Source organism: Crotalus tigris, unplaced genomic scaffold (assembly GCF_016545835.1).
Source record: "Crotalus tigris isolate CLP2741 ecotype Arizona unplaced genomic scaffold, ASM1654583v1 scf7180000019173.45859301935:6455823, whole genome shotgun sequence".
Taxonomy (NCBI): Eukaryota; Metazoa; Chordata; class Lepidosauria; order Squamata; family Viperidae; genus Crotalus; species Crotalus tigris.
The window spans coordinates 5,136,639-5,154,064 of record NW_024097414.1 but is presented as its reverse complement, the minus strand read 5'-3'; the positions used below and the strand labels follow the sequence as shown (position 1 = coordinate 5,154,064).

The 17,426-nt window shown below is 39.9% G+C and overlaps 1 protein-coding gene across 2 annotated transcripts in view; it reads left to right on the top strand.

The window, feature by feature from the left end:
* The window catches only part of SDK1 (sidekick cell adhesion molecule 1), a 301,817-nt gene that overhangs the window by 114,195 nt on the left and 170,196 nt on the right, over window positions 1–17,426 (top strand). For both annotated transcript variants that reach the window (XM_039360268.1, XM_039360267.1), the window contains exon 5: window positions 6,662–6,795. In XM_039360268.1, coding sequence (XP_039216202.1) covers window positions 6,662–6,795 — 134 coding nt within the window. The remainder of the gene's footprint in view (window positions 1–6,661; window positions 6,796–17,426) is intronic.

The window sequence follows — 17,426 nt, the reverse complement described above, 5'->3', positions numbered from 1 at the left end:
CACAAAGAGTTGACTCAGGCGATAATGATGCCTCTTCAGATTTGAGGCAAACTTGCAGCTTAAGAAAAATCCAGCCATGTTGATATCTTGTTTTGGATCTACCTGGCAGATGATGCTTCCAAATAGCCCTGCATCCTGCCCCTCCTGTTGCTATACTGTAATTCTTGTTGTTTAATAGAAGCATATTTTCTTTTGTCCAGCCCCAGAAGGTGGTCTTTGTCTTGGATCAAAAGAATTTTTGGAGATTGAGATCAGGTTTGGAAGTCTCTCTGCCCCATTTCCTTCTGCAAATTGAGAAAGATCTGGTCCAGAACAGAAAAGACACATCACAATTCCTATTCAGTTCCAGTTTGAAGAACGCTTAAATTCCTAATCAAGAATGCTTTTAGCTACCACCTTCTTCTAGGAAACCAATAACCATCTCTGCTCTTCTTATCTTGAAGAGTCTCAACAGTGGCCTTCTGAACAACGGCGTTAAGGTCTCTGTGTGGTGTAAAAAACCGAAATATGGTGCAAAAATCTGTGTGCATCTGGGGGATTCCTTTTTCTGCCATCAGAACAGACTCTGCTGAAGTACAGAGCGCAGAACAAATTGAAACTCATTTTGTTTCTGTTAGCTTTGGATCCAATATGTTACTAAAAATTATTGTTTTATTGGGCCATGGCTTGGGGAAATAAATTACCGTAGCTTGGTTCATGTGTAAACCTTAGAGTTTACCAATCATCGTGAGCAGGATCACAAATTGGCAAGGCAAAGCAAACTCGTCCTCACTGTGACTTTCTACATTGTTATGAACAATCAAAGGCTGTGTGTTCTAAACCAGAGGTCCCCAACCTTTGGGGCACCAGGGACCGGTTCCGTGGAGAAAGGTTTTTCCATGGACCAGAGGGTGCATGGTTTTGGGTGCTGCCTGCATCCCACAGATGGGGCTTTGATTGTGCAGACCGGTTGCTGGCATGCCGCAGCCCAGTGTTGGTCCATGGACTGGGAGTTGGGGACCCCTGTTCTAAACCACATAAAGGATGAGATCACAACCCCCCATCACTCCATCAAGAGACGCATAATGTCCCGTGTGCAGGTAGTCCCCGACATAATGACATAATGACCCTGGGGAGGCTGCAACTGTTGCTAAGTGTGAAAAACACTTTTTTCAGTGCTGTTGTAACTTGGAATGGTCACTAAATGAACTGTTGTAAGTGGAGGACGTTGCAGTCTGACTTTTCTGAAGGCTACCAGATTAAACATTTACAGAAGTGAAAAGATTTGCCCAGAATTGCAGTAAATACTCATGAAAGATTTAACCAGTCTTATTTTTTTCCCAAAAAAGTTTACATGTGTCATGTTTTGCCAATTGATGACATTCCTGGGGGGGGGCATTTCCGAGTAATTATATTGTAAAATCTCTTTTCTTAATGAAATCAGTCTCGCTGGATTGCCTAAATCCTCCAGCAGAAGGTTCATCTCCTGTGATGTGATACAAAGTGAAGTTTTGTTTAGTATCGGGACCCCTTTTTTTCCCCCTGGTGTTTGCCATCACTTGACAAACAGCTACACTTTGGCGTGGGCTGTGCGGCAGCCCTGGAAAAGAAACTTCATTTAGAACTTTGGAATAAATAAAATGATAAATAAATTGCATGGGATCCTGAACAGATGGCTATGTTATAAGCAGAGGCTAAATGAGATTCTGTTATGGTTTGGATTTTATTCTGTTATGATTCAACAACTTGGCATGATCTGATTTATCAGGCAGTCTAGCTACTAGAAGTAGCAAACATCTAATTTTCTCTTCTATTAGGAAAGAAAAAAAAATATTAGCAAATTAGAATGCTTGTCTTCCCCTAGGACTGGGGGGAGTAAGAGTTAGAAACTTTTTTCAACTCTTAATCCCTCCTATAAAAACTCTAAATCTCAGCAGAAAGTGAGCAAGCTAGTCTTTTAAGCATGCATCATTTGATGCGTCTTGTAAAAAAGCCAATCGCAAACAAATACTTAGGATTATTTCTGAGATTTTTCCTCTCTAAATTGGCATCTGGTCTTGGGAGATTTCGGAGAGTTTCAGGGTTATATGTAAGTGAAAGCTACAATTATCCTACCGGTGACAGAATTCTGGTTCCATCAGAATATCTTGAATACAGAAACACTAATAAGCCAATCATTAATCCGAATGTTGATTTTGTTCCCCAGGTTGATATGCCCTGCAGAGTTTAGGAAAAATAGGCAGGAGGCCTTCATTATCTCTAGAATCTTGCAATTTCCAAGGTTCCTAAACAGAGCCTGGACTTTGGTTATCTCACCTGTCTGTGGTTTTAGCCCTGGGGGAGGAGAGTATGACTTTATGGACGTACAAAAAAAGTGCGTTTTTCTTTATGCCCTTGGTTATGCTCTCATGAGTCAAGAATAAAGCCTCTGTGGATATTGGAGGGCCACTTCTCATTTTAAAGAGCTCCATTTGCAGATGCCATTTATTTATTGATTGATCACATTTATATCTCCTCCCTCCATTTCTCAAAACATAACTCTGAGTGATGTGCAATAATACCATAAAAAGTATAATTACACAAAAACCTCTACAGTTAAAACATTCATATTATTATTATAAAAGTTGAAGGATTAAGGGAATGTATATAAGATGTGGCACATAATAATATAGCCAGCACATTAGATCCCCATTTCCATGAGGACTCTCCCCCCCAATCCCTCTGCAGGCTGGTTAACCTAACCAATTTTTGAAAGACTTCCAGAAGGACCTCAAGGATGGGACCAGTCTTACTTGGCATGGTGATGGAGGGGATGATATTCTACAGGGAGGGTGCCACAACAGAAAAGACCCATCTCCTGGGACTCACTTAGATGGAGCTCCTTAGCAGGCAGGATCCAGAACAGAAAAGATGGGCAGACGTAATCAGGAAAAGGTGGTTCCTCAAATATCCTGACCCATGCTGTTTCTTCCTGAATTTTAGAATATAGAATAATGTGGTTGGAAGGAACCATGGAGGTCTTCTACTCCAAGCAGTAGACCCTATACCAGGGGTCCTCAACCTTATCAACTTTAAGACTTGTGGACTTCAACTCCCAGAATTCCTCAGCCAGTTCTGGGAGTTGAAGTCCACAAGTCTTAAAGTTGACAAGGTTGAGGACCCCTGCCCTATGGCTGTCCAGTTCTCTTCTTGAAACCCACCAGTGATGGAGCACCCACAACTTCCAAAGGCAAGCCATTCCACGGATGAATTGCTCTCGCTGTCAGGAAAGTTCTTCTTAGTTCTAGGTTGGATGTGTCCTTGATCCGTTACTCCTTGTGCTGCCCTCAGGTGGATTGGAGAACAGGTCTCCATGAGGGATATGAGGGCTTGAGAGAGCAAACTGATATTCCAAATAGACAATCCTGAAAAAATAAGTGGTTTGGCATTTTCATAAATATCATATGCTGCAGAATAAACTCTTGAAAACACTGCTAAAAAGGGAATGCGCACCAGGGTCTGTAGTATGTCTGACCCAGCATCCTTGGATGCAAGCCATGAATATTTTGCCTTGTGTTTTTCACTCTCCTTGCTAGACTGAATTGCTTGTTTTAGGAGGACAGGTGTGCCCTTTGACTTCGGTTTTCCTGCTGTGTTTAATCACAGATCTAATGTTAAAGAGGATGTAAAAGACATTGTTATTTCGGACCGAGTTTCTGTATTTTAATCGTGTATGTGAGAATAAGGGTACCATCTGGCAGGAAGCAAACACAATGCTGTAACTGGTGGCAATAAAGTAGTTTTTCCTTTCCCTCTTAGCGTCCTTTTCATTCCAGGGGTCATTTCCAATAATTCACAGAGGCTGATGTTGCCTTCCACTTGTTTTCCTCAAGAGTCCCGTCAGGGCACGCTTGTGCATAGTCTTATTTTTTCATATTTTTGTTTATAAATACATTTATTTACTGCAAAACTCTTAATCCTAATCTATTAAAGCCCGGCCTTGATCCCTTTGGGTGGAAAACACAGGTTCCATCAGAAATTATCTGAATGTTATGGCATTTCCCAACAAAATAATAATGTTGCCCTTGGTGAAAGGCAGCTTGTATTTCCAAGGAAGTCTCATTGTAACACAACAAATGCAATCTATTCTGGGTACACCTTTGGGAAGTACTTCTGATTTTTCATCCTTGACATCATCCCCCAGCCACATAAGTTTACACAAATTATTTATGGGAAAAAAACCAGTAATAACCTAGTACTCTTTGGAGAAAAGAATGCATCTCCTACGCAGATTAACGAAGCTATTGAAGCCTAAGAAGGACATTATTTTAAGATTCCTCTTTAGTAATCCTTAAATATAGGCACACAAGTACCTATTTTTAACATGTTCTGTCTCAGTGAGTGGCTTTTTAATTTGCAGTTTCACGTCTTAGTTTCTGTACCAACAAATTTAAAAAGGGGTCCACAAGTTGTCATTAAATGTTCCTTTTATTTATTTTTTATCTTAGATTAATCAACAAACTGGGCCTGTGCTTTGTGGCCCAAAGGCCCATCTACCTTCTGCTTTGTCCTTTAGTTGTGACTGATGGTCAGTTTGCATCCTGGTTGTGACTTGGCTCAAGAACATTGCCCTCTTTCCAACCTTCACCCAAATCTAAGAAGACAGTCTTTTCTAAGGCTTTGCCCTCTTTCACATGGCCGTATCATAAAAGCATGAAGCAATTAGCTTCTTGCTCCAGAGTGATGGATCTGTTTACAATAGCATGTGACAGTTAACAAAACAATGAGATCAGAACTGCACCATAAACTCATATCATCTACTAGGATAAATGGAAGTCTTCAACTAAACAGAAATCCTTCTTACTGATTTATCCGTATACCACTTTAATGACTCGATCAATTAGCTGATGGACTACAACTAATGGGATTAATTGATTCAAATCGGTTTGGCCGTTCAGGTAAATGCAATGGCTTGACTCTCTTGAAAACTCACTCTCTCACACTCCTCTCTGCAAGTAGAACATTGAACATAGAATAATAGAGTTGGAAGGAACCTTGGAGGTCTTCTAATCCAACCACCTGCTTGAACAGGAGACCCTATATCATTTCAGACAAGTGATTGTCCAGGTTTTTTTTAAAGCCTCCAGTGATGGAGCACCCACAACTTCTGGAGGCAAGCTGTTCCATTGGTTGTTCACTCTCCTTGTTGCAGTAGTGTTGCTTAGTGTGTTATTAGTGGATTCATCTCCTGCTGTCATTTCTTATTTAGTATTTTCACATCAATTCTTGACCTTACATCTCATACTCAGTTTCTGTATCTCCACATATTGAGTCTTGGGTTAGGATTGGTGGAACTTGCTCAGACTTCAAAAATCCATGTAGAATTCTGAGCCATTTTGTCCTTTTTGTTTTGGAATATGAAATGGGCATCACCCAAGGTTTGGTTTTGTGGGGTCCTTGGTGCTCTCTGAGATTGGTAGTTTTCTTGCAGATGTTTCATGACCCAATTAGGTAGCATCATCAACGATAGAAGGGAATGGGATTTGTGGAGTGGTGGAGGGCTGCGGGGCCCTTGGTGCTGTCTGAGCTCTTGTTTGCTTGCAGACTTTTCATTACCTGAATGGATAACATCATCAGTGCTAGACGTTTGTTCACAGACCAAGCCCCCCTCCCTCCTAGCACTGATGACGTTCCCTAATTGGGTCATGAAACATCTGCAAGAAAACAGCCAAGCTCAGAGAGCACCGAGGACCCCACAGTTCAAAGCTTCCATAAGTTTGTTTTTCTCCATTAATGGGTTTCATTTTTAATTTAAAAATGGATTGGGTAAGGAATAAGAGTGGTATCTAGAACAGAAATAGTTGGAGACGTTTCACAAGGAAAGTACCCATAGCCTTTTGTTACAAAAAGAGAAAATTGTGCATTTGACTCTGATATTTCATCACTCTTTGAGAAGCTATGACCCCAATGACTATAGCTACAATTAAATTTTAAAAAACAAGCACCCTTTTGTAGTAGTTTTTCATATCAATATTTGTGAATGACTAATTGGTGTGAATTGCCTGGCTGTCATCCCTGTGAGCAAAATGATACTGCTGCCATCCCTGGAAACCAGGCTTCCAGGCTCCCAGATTTCCTGTCACTTGTAAATATCTTTACTTTTTATTCCCTCCATGTCTTCCCAGCTGAGCATGTTAATTAACAACTTGCATCACCTCTTGGTATCTGAAACCAAAAGAGCTAAACACATCCTAAAAACAGAAGGGAAGCCTCTTGAGAATCTCTTGCCTTTGATTTTTTTCCCCCTGGCATTATTTTCCCCACCCCCAAAGAGTTCTTTCTTTTAGCCCAGAGATTTGAAAAGCTTTGTTTTAAAAAACAAGCACCCTTTTGTAGTAGTTTTTCATATCAATATTTGTGAATGACTAATTGGTGTGAACCTTTATGCCTGGCTGTCATCCCTGTGAGCGAAATGATACTGCTGCCATCCCTGGAAACCAGGTTTCCAGGCTCCCAGATTTCCTGTCACCTACATTCTGATTTTCACCCATGGATATACCATCATTCTTTAAAAGTTTTCTTCTGAGTGCCATATAAACATCTTCCCGTTGAGATGCACTACTCCCGTTTTGCAGCATACTCAGTCCGAATATTGTCTTGTCCTAAGTGAGTAACACGCTCTTATTTTTTCCCCTCAATGCAGAACCATCACCCTAGAGAATCAGTTGGTCATTCTTGCAACGTTGCCAACTGATGCTGGGAATTACTACGCCCAGGCAGTCAATGAGAAGAATGGCGAGAACAAGACGAGTCCGTTGATTTACCTGAACGTGACAAGTGAGTACCGTCATTTTGACAAACAGAGCGCAAAAAGAGAAGCTGTTTATTCATTTATTTAGTCCACAAGTGTTAGAGGTGCCAGGGTTAGACAGCCCTGCTTTGGAGGCTCATTCCAATATAAGGAGAAAGGAAGAAATATTTTCTGTCCGGAAGGCAAGAGGCACTAATATTTCGTTGCTCCAGTGATTGCAAGTATATATACATACATACATACATACATACATACATACATACATACATACACACACATATCCCAACCCTGCTAATGGTGTCATATAAGAACCCATCTCATAAAACAATAGAAAGACCTTGGAGGGGAGAATTTGTACAAAAGCTTTTCTATCTCCTCTGCTCGTGTTATTCCACCAGAAGTCACAGGCTAAGAGGCCAGATCTGGAAATCTATTACTGTAAAGCTTTTTGCTCCAGCTTGCTTGCTACACCTGGTAAAATAGCCTTAGTAATTGCTTTACCCTGCGCCTTGCTAAGTTGTTTTAAAATTTTTGCATAAATTCTGACGTGTAACCTCTCAACTTTCTTTCTTTCTTTTTTTTTCCTGGCTACCCAAGAAAAGCCGCTATACTTAGAATTTAATGACACTCGTTTATAAAGCAGGCTTTAATGGTCTGTATTACATAACCACTAAGGCACTCTGCAGCTCATTTTCTGATCTTAATTAACATTGGAGAACAGCCGGCTTATGGCCATAGGAATAAAGCATTTACAGTACTCCATAGGGGGCAATGCATGCTGTGGGGCCTTAGAAAAGGAAGTTTCCTAAGAGTGGCTGAAAAGTTAATGACTAAAAGAAGAACAGGAAATCCAGCATTCTCTGTGTGTGTGTATGTTTGTGTGAGGTGTGAAACATCGAGTCCACACCACACTGATCTATTGCGGAACAACCAATGCACAGGGATCTTCTCAACTGAGGGTCAGCATTTGCTAGCAGTTAAGATAAGGGTGCACAGAATTCAAGGAAGGTTGCTTGTGGCTACCTAGCGATTCTAGGTTGATTCCTCTTTTCACTCTACCCTCGGGTTCTGCCACTTCTCCTACAGTGTGTTAGGGTCCCTAAAAAGGTTGGAAACTTGATTCCAACAGTTTTGATAATGCTTTAATGTCAGAAATGCCAGTATTCAGAGAAGTCGGAGAGGCCAAAGGCCTGAATTAAATGTTGCTCCAGGACTATTCTTCATCTAAGGTAGAGAGCCAAGTTTTATTTATTTTTATTTATTATGAAATTGATATGCTGTCCATCTCACCTAGAAGTGATTCTGGGCGGCTTGCAGAAAAGTAAAAACAACAAGAATATTGAAGTTAACATTTAAAGTAGCAAAGATGGCCAAGGAAGGGAGCAAGATGCCCGTGGGTGGAGGTGGAGTCTTCTCTCAATGCATTAATCACTTCCAGTGTGACATGCCCACATTGGGGAGCCAGGCTGAGCCAGGTTTTAAGGGCACTGTAGAAGGCCAGATCTCACCCCAAGGGGCATCTTACCTGATTCAACCCCTTTTTCAAGCCATACCAATTGCTAACTGTGACTGCCTTTGGAAGACCATCATTCCCATCCTTGAATTACGTGCTGGGCAAAGAATTAATTCCTTCCACCTGGCCCCAATCTGACCCCACTCACCACTCCCACCCCTGTTTAATTTCAGTGATGGCCCTATTATACTGACCATACTAGGTCTCAACGTTTTGCTTATTAATGTCCTCAATTTAATTGATTTACAAAACAAGCTTTTGGCACGCCAGATGCTGGGGCTGATCCGCAATAAACGCCGTAATTTAAAGTAAGTTAAATTTCTCCACCATGAAAAATGGCAGCAGGAAGAATGTTTAAATATCAAGACCATAAAAGTAACAAATGACAGTCAAGAGAGACATACGGTATTTAACTGCTTTGGAAGTCTTTTTTTCTCCCAAAGCCAACTGAAGCTCATTAGAAAGGGGGGGGGGGCAACTGTCCCACTTGGGTTGAGAACTCAAGCCTAGATTCATGTAAACACAGGAGGAAAAGATTTGACACCTCTCCCCCCAAAGGCTTTGAACCTTACTCTGGTCTTTCTCAGGTGAAGTCTAGAGAGATTCCTGTATTATAGGCAGAGAACAATGAAGTAGTTAGACGAAACTTTACACGTGTGGGTCTGGCCGCTTGTGCCTGACAAGGATGCCAAAATCATCCAAGTGAATTGATCTCACTACCACAACTGGAGTACTCTCTCCCGCACGTTTTCAAGATCTTAAAACCGAGCATCTTCAAGTTTCTTTCGTTTTCTTTTTTGTTAATTGAGAATCAAAGGATAGAAAATCAAGAACTGTTACTAAACCATTTTGAATTGGATCGACAATGACCTGAAGATCAGTGGTCATTTTGATCTCTTTTATAAGCAAAGTGAATTACTTTTCAAACTGTTAACCATACAAGAGTTTAATAAACTCTTCAAAAAGTTTATTAAAAAACACCAAGAGTCTAACTTGAGCAAATGACTAAGAGGCAAGTTTGAAAATGATACTCATCAGTAATCTTTTTTGGCACCAGGTTGGGTTTTGCTACTCTGCTAATTGGTGGTGCCATTTCAGGCTTTGCTGTAAGGAAAGAGTGACATCTGGCAGATTATTAATAAAGTAAATATTCTCTGCCACAATTCACAATGTTAGGAGCTGCATGCTTTTTTTCACATTTAGATGTCTTATTTTTTTTCTCCCCTTCCAATGCAGGCTTTTAAAAAAAGGCAAAACGTGATGGATGAAAGTTTAAAAAGTCTGTCCAGCCACTGGTTCTGGGAAATCCATAGATGATATAGCCCATTGTTTAATGGAGATAAATAATCTCCCAAGCATTGCAAAGAAAAGAATCTATTGTCTTGCTGATAATATGAAAGTAGTGAAAGGAATAAAATTACACCCTTGGTTTGGTCGTATGGTAATTAATTTTTAATATAAGGATATCACTTTGCCCTGGGTCTTCATTTCAGGGCATGAAGAGGCCTGGTATCTATAATAAACAGCTCTTTCATCAAAGTCTTTAGCGATTAATTTATTCCTTAATCCTCATGCAAGCTTTCTAACAATAGGGCATTGTCCCTATGTTGACTGCTCTACCAGTTCATGAGATTCACCCTGGGCTAACAATTTTCTCATTGTACTGCACTTCTACATATGGATTATGCCTCTGTGGATTTAATTATACTAAATAAATATGTAGGTATGATAAATATGTGCAAAAAAATGTTTTTAAAAAATCACATGTTTCTCATTGAGCATGTCTCTGGTTGACAGGATTAAAAATGGATTGAGGCTTCCTACTTATAGAGCTGTGATTTGAACTTGATAGGCTGATATATATATATATATATATTTTCTCCTGATGTCTAGATGTCACAGATTTCATTTTTGGTGAGCCAGGCAACAAGATGGCCTGTTAAAAATAGGCGATTGGCCCTGAAAATAATCGAGTTATATTGTGGTTCATCAACATGCACAAACTCGCTTGGGTAAAAAAAACATTCTAAATGTTAATTAACAAAAAAAGAAGCACCAGGACCCATTTCTATCCATGGGATGGCAGCCAATAAAGGCTCTGAGTTAAATCATAGCCTGAATTTTAAAAGTGGGAAATATTAAAGCAGTATATTCAATGGAATTGCCTGGATGTTATGTGGATGTGCTATTTGGGATGCAGAGTATGGATAAAAGTTGCATAAAATTAGGGAAGGCATATGGAAGATTTGGGGCACCATAGCCCTGACCTTAAACCCTTCCATAAGAAGCTGGAAAAACTCTCCAAAAATTGAGTCTGGGTCTGAATAATAGTCAACAAAGAAGAGAGTTTGCTGGATATTCTGTTTTTTCCCTATGCGTGTGGATTTCTCAGGGTATCTGACTGTGTCAGGCATGAAGAATCAGGACCACACGTTAAGCCCCACTTAAGCTGGTTTATTGGTTATATCTACACATAAGAATCTAGTCAACTAACGTTCAGCACTAAACTGGCACTAGATAAGAGTTTACAGAATTCAAGAGAGATTGGACTGCTTGTGGGAATGTAGTGATTCTCGGTTGATTCCTCTCTTGACTCCACTCGCAGGCTCTGCCTGCTCTTCTCTTACAGACTGGCCATTGTGGAAACAGACCCGAAGTATTTTACCAATTCCCAGCAACCTCAACCAGCATGAACAATGGCAAAGAATTGTGGGAAATGTCTTGCACAAACTCTTCTTTTGGTCTGACCCAGTAGGCCTCTTGCTGTGTTTCTTAAACCATCCAGACAAAAAAGATTCCTGCCCCATTCCTTCGAAAATTTAGTCCCAAAGCCCTGTTTTATTATATAAATCTTATCATTCTCAATAATATTTGCCTCTCCCTCGGCAACGTTTTCCCCCACAGCCCTTGTTCTGCAGATCAAAACCATTCCTGCACCAGAGGTATCATTTGCTAAATCTTGCTAAACGGCCAGATTCTATTCTTGAGATTTTTAACAATAGAGCAGACTCAAACATGTTGAAGATGACTGGGGTCCCCTGAAGTGCATTATGGGGAATCCTCGTTCGGTGGTGTTTTGCAGTCACAACAGTGATGGAAGCATCACCCTTGCAGGTCTGTACAGTGGAGGAAAGCTGAAAACAGATTATAAACACAATTATGGTTTCACAAAGCAATCACATCGCTTAAGGGCCAAGTTGCCGGTCCCAACTGCAGTTGCTAAATCAGGAAGGGCTACCTATATTGTATGATTTTTCGACACAGAATTCCAGGTGACTCAGTGGCAGATAGAGAAAAAGAACAGAAGCCCCAGATTCATTGCATCAAATAGCTCCTACTCCTTGCTTCACTTTCATGGATTACTTTGGCTAAAATGAAATTAATCCTCAAGCTTATTTTTTTTTTTCTCATCGAAGAAGAAACTACAGCAAAGAGAAGTTGTGAGAGGACTGGATGTTTCTGCAATGTCGCACAGCTTTGATTCCTACACCAAATATAACATATAGAGCAAAATCAGTCTTATGAGTTATGCCATGTTTAAATCCATCTGTGGAATAATAACATTTCATCCCCCCCCCCACGCACACTTTCTTGATAACCTTTAAGGTTTCTTCCTGTCAAACAAAATTCTGAAGGAGAAAAAAAAAATCTGCAGCAATTTGTTCTTTCTGTAGCTCACGAATATCGGCTTTATGCTTGAGCAATCCTTCAATATTCCTTTGTCATCCAGAAAGCTAATTTCAAGTAGCTGTACAAGTGTTTTGGAGCTAAGCTAGATCTATATGTATAATATCTGGTAAAAAGCAATTCAAAACGTACTGCCCTTCTCTTGACAAAGGAATATTTTTCATGCTGCCTCTGAACTTCAAAGGAGGCTAATATACATACACCTGAAGAAAAGAGAGTGGAAGGGTGGTGGAAGAGTTCCTTGTTTAATTAATTCTCAATCTGGAAAATAAAAGAGGAATACAGCTAGGCCAACTCAGTGTGTGTCTTGTTTTCCATCTGGCCTTGCTTTGATATGTGGTGATGTTCTCTTTGCAGAGTACCCCATACAATCGATCAGAGATCATGTTTTCAAGTGTTGAACAAGAAAAGGAAGCCATTGTTCTTTATGTTGTGGAAAACGCAAAGAACCTCTTGTACACCCTTCAGATTGAGATGTTTGCATTGTTTGTGAATGAGAATGGCACTGTTCCCAAAAGAATCCAATAGAAGAGACTGTTTGTAGCTCGGGAAGAGGAGGAGGAGGAGGAGGAGGAGGAGGAGGAGGAGGAGGAGGAGGAGGAGGAGGAGGAGGAGGAGGAGGAGGAGGAGGAGGATTGTGAGGTCCTTGGTGGTCTCTGAGTTTGGTGGTTTTCTTGCAGACGTTTCATGACCCACCTAGGGAACATTATCAGTGCTAGAAGGGAGAGGGGTTTGCTTTCTACTTATATACAGTAGCTTGCCCTGCTATTTGGTGGAGGTGTGGTCTTCCTTGATTACAGCATTGTTTACTGCTTGATTGTTTGCCGATACTAATAGAAGAGAATATTTGTAGCTCAGGATTGATCCGTGGGCTCCTTGGTGCTCTCTGAGCTTGGTGGTTTTCTTGCAGACATTTCATTATCCAACTGAGTAACATTATCAGTGCACTAATAATGTAACTCAGCTGCATGATGAAATGTCTGTTATTTATTAACAGATACTACAAATTCTTTCGCAAGGAACATTAATAGCTGTTTTTTTCTCCTAATTGTTTGCATGCAAACCATTATTATGTCATATTGCTAAACAAAAAAAAATGCTTTGAGGATGCTTTGTAAAGTTGACTTCAAGAAATTAACATTTAAAAGTATGATTTGTAAATACCACATACAGTATTTATATTGAATCTGGACATATTGCTTTTTCCTGCACTGTAGAAGCCAGTTGGGACTTCTTTCTAAGTCCTTTATTTATATCTGGCACATGGAATTAGTCTTTCTCAATCTCTAATCGCTTTTGTTATTGCATTCATTGAAAAGATTGGTTTCTGCTGTCTTGTTGCTGTGCTTGAATTGAAACGTTGTGGTAAGAGCTTCTTGGAAGCCAAAGAAGGAAAACACAAAATTGAATTTACCCAGAAATTATTAATTATTTTATAAAACACGACACACATCAATTAGACAGGCCATCTGTGGAATTCCATTCTGAATTAAAAAAACATAATTGCTATATGTGCGTGGGGATGTTTGTGTGTGTGTGTGTGTGTGTGTGTGTATGTATGTATACATATATACATATATGTGTTTGTGCGTTTGTGTGTGCTTGCTGTTGCCGGATCTTTTTAATGTGCTGAAAGAAAAAATAAAATAAAATGATTTACTAATGATAATAGAATATTCACTGATGGTAAACAACACATTTTCAGTGTGAAAAATAAATATTTTGTTGAATTCTAAAATGCAGATTACCTTTCCTCTACCTGATAATGCCCTGTTCGTATTACAGGGCCATAGTTTCCTGATCATTTTCCAACCTTATGGAGAATACAGTTATCACTCATTTTGTCTCCATAACTCTGGAAGTAGCTTATATGCTGCATGAGAGTTGATGGCCCAACATGATCATGGATGGAAAGAAGCGGCGCGCTGTAGCATCCAGGCCAAGAGTACAGCGGCCGTAATAATAGCTTTGCCTGGGCTATGGAAAGCTGGCTGGCTTAGGCAGAAGAGAGGCATAATTTCAAATTTGGCTATCCAAGAGGCCCGTCTTCTTTCTGCTGTCATAAAACCCAGATTTTAATGAAAACTGACATTTAGGGATGCAGACAGCTGGATTATAAAAATAACGTTGGCTATTGTCAGGCTCTCAATAAAATTACTGCAGTCGCTAGACTAGCTACAAGGCCATAGTTAAAGGTTAAAAATCCCAAGTAATAAATGGCATTTATTCTATTATCAAGCCAGGAATTTCATTAAAACTGAACTGTAATGTCCCACCGAGACTATTTTCTTAGGCTGTTAGATGACTAACCACAAATAACCCATAATCAAGAAGCTGTCACTTTCTCCAAATGCTTGCCTACCCTAGCATAAATAAACTAGAATTATTTGAAGGGCTCCTTGTGAGTTAGCCTTTCCTTTTCATCAAAATGCATCTCAACTGGGGGTTCCTCAAAACAGGTTTAGTGAAAGATAAACATGTTGCCGATCTCTATTTTAGTGTTGGGTGCAAAAAAAACCAAACCATCTGTATTTCTGTTTATGTAAAATAATGCAGAATGTAGTTCCTCCCTCCCCCAAAATGTTGAGACAATCTATATCAATATGGTCTAACTGTTAATAATTTCTGTTGATCCTTTGCCTTTGGCCTCATCCCAGCACCTTTCTGACTTGGCTATACCAAGAGACAACTGGACTTTCTTGTTTTTTTTCCCTTGAGAACATTTTGCTTTTCATCTAAGACACTTCTTCAACTTTTCTTCATCCGAAAACTTCAATTCAGTTCTTCTCATACAAGAAGTTTCTTCAGTTCTGAACAAGATCAGAAGTGAAATGTTTGCAAGGGAAAAAAAATAAGAAAGCCCAGTTGCCTCTTGGAAAACACCTTTGGCACAACCATGACCTAGATGATAAAGGATCTCCATAGACATTTGACTTGACATTTGACTTAAATCATTTCCACTTTCTTTGCTTTATTTTTAATGGATTGAATAACCACTGTTCCTAGAGGAGGACCTGTCAGGTGTGAAACACCAAGTCCACCTTGAAGTTTCCATTAAACTGATTTATTGCTAAAAGCCTGTGCCCAGGAAACTTCTCAGCTGAGGGTTGACAGAGTTAGATAAGAAACAATGGCACTCAAAGAGAGTTGGACTCACTTCATAGGGATTCTAGGCTGATCCCTCTTTTTGCTTCCGCCACTCCTTCTACGAGACCACTTCTAATAAAATGAATTGCCCATCTCCTGTTTATCTGCTTTGTGTAGCCTTCAAATGTCTCCCATTAATTTCTTCAGGGTGCAGGCAGGAGATCTTTCGGGGGCCTTCAGCCCTCCGTAATGTCTTTCATATAGTGACGGAAGTTATGTGCGTCCCGTTGATGGATGGAGGTCATTTCCCCAATATCATCTACGTATAACTTGTTTTAAATCAAATCCATTATAAAAATGTCACTCACTTTTTTCTCCGCCTGTCCCATTATTTCTTAGCAAAGAAGGTCTTTGCAGTCCCACAAGGCGCAAGCGGTTGATGTAAGCTAAAATTTCCCATTAAGAAAAAGAGGGCGTCAAGTAGCTAAGACAGCTGTTTTTATTTTCCCCTCAAAATGTAAACATATGCATACAGTTTTTCTTTCTTTTGGCATCCTCTTAGGACGTTAAACATACGGAAGAGGAGGGGATGTGTAATGTTAATCATGTAATTAATAATTAATAACATTCCCTAGGCGATGGATGCAACATCGCGATGAGAATTTTAACAGAAGAAAACGCTTAGTATCATCAAACAAAATTGTGGTTCCCCTCTAGAGTTCTATCGCGGGGACAAATTCCCTGGGTTTATTGGATGATCAGAATTCATATTTCCCAGGTGACGTACATACTCTTGCTTGCTAAAACTTCTCAAGTGGTGAGCTCTCAGGGCAAAGCCTATTGGGACCAAATATTGTCTCTGAGCCTTCCACTGAATAACAGAAAAATAAATCTATTTCACTGCCCAATGAAGATGGGTAACCCTCAAATTTTCATTGTTCCCCATGTCCTGCATATTCAAGCTGCTTGGCGGCTAGCATCAGCATTTTGTACCCATGGCGAGAAAAAACAAATTAAGCAATTAGGTTCAGTCTAAGTCCCTAGAAGCCTGGAATCCCACTTCCTTTTCTTTCTCAGATATTATGGACGAGGAGAGTCTACTTTAACCAGTCCTTAAAAATATTTGAAGAAGGGGATTGCTGTACAAAATCTAGTCATGACAAGACGACAACTTTTCTTGCCAGTTTGTTTTAAGGCAGTGCTTCTCAAATTCGGTAGCTTTAAGATGGGTGAACTTCAACTCCCAGAATTCCCTAGCCAGCATGGCTGGCTGGGGAATTCTGGGAGTTGAGGTTCACCCACCTTAAAGTCACCAAGGTTGATAAATTCTATTCTAAAGCACTAACCAGCTCACCTTTTCCCAATGTTCATTAGATGTTCTGCTGGAAGAGGATTCTCAAATTGAGGTTCTGCTTCAGGTAAAAAGACAGGTAACAACTGTTTAGACATTCTCCAGATGCAATCTCATTTCACACCTGGAGCACTCCAGATTTTAAATACACCTAGAAAAGCAGAAAGAACAAAAAGCAGGGTATTAAATGATGGATTTTCAAACACTGAGACTCGGGCAGGTTTATCCTGAGTATCACATCAAGTGACATTCCCATAACTGTTGCGGCAGGTAATTAGTAGTGAGTGATTTCAATTGCAAATAATATTTTCAAGGTGATCGGAGAGGTTAAATGGAATCATTTCGAGGGAGATGAAAGGGTCTAGAAAAATGACAAAACACATGCGCTGTAAATCAAGGGCAGAAATTCAGATGTTGATTTTTTTTTATTCCCTTCTTGGAGTTTACTGACTTTCTGTCTTGAGAGTCTTGATATACCAGCTTGGGTCTTCATTTCCCAAGGAGAGAGCCATCTTTCTTCTTGTTGGTTTTTTTTCTACTTGCTGAGTTTTTGGCCATGGAATACTAAATAAATTGCTTATTTAGGTGCAGGTTGCTGGTGGCTGCCAAGATCCTGACAGAAAGTAGAGATGGATTATCTCCTGGTTTAAGAGAAATCTGCAAAAAATGTAATCTCTCTCTGAATCAAACCATATGCATATATATAACCAAAGACCCACATACACACACACACACACACACACACACACACACACACACACACACATATATATATATATATATATATATATATATATATATATATATATATATATATATATATTCTGAGGTTATATATTCTGAGGTTTTTGCGGGTGTTTTATGTAGGTCTTTGGTTATTCGGGTTTTCTCCCACGTCAAATTGGAAGTGTCTTGGCGACGTTTCGATGAAGTCCCATTCAACATCTTCAGGCTGGTGTTTTCAGCTTCTTTCTTCTAGGAGCAATGTGTGATTATAGCTGTTTCTTCCTTTTAACTAC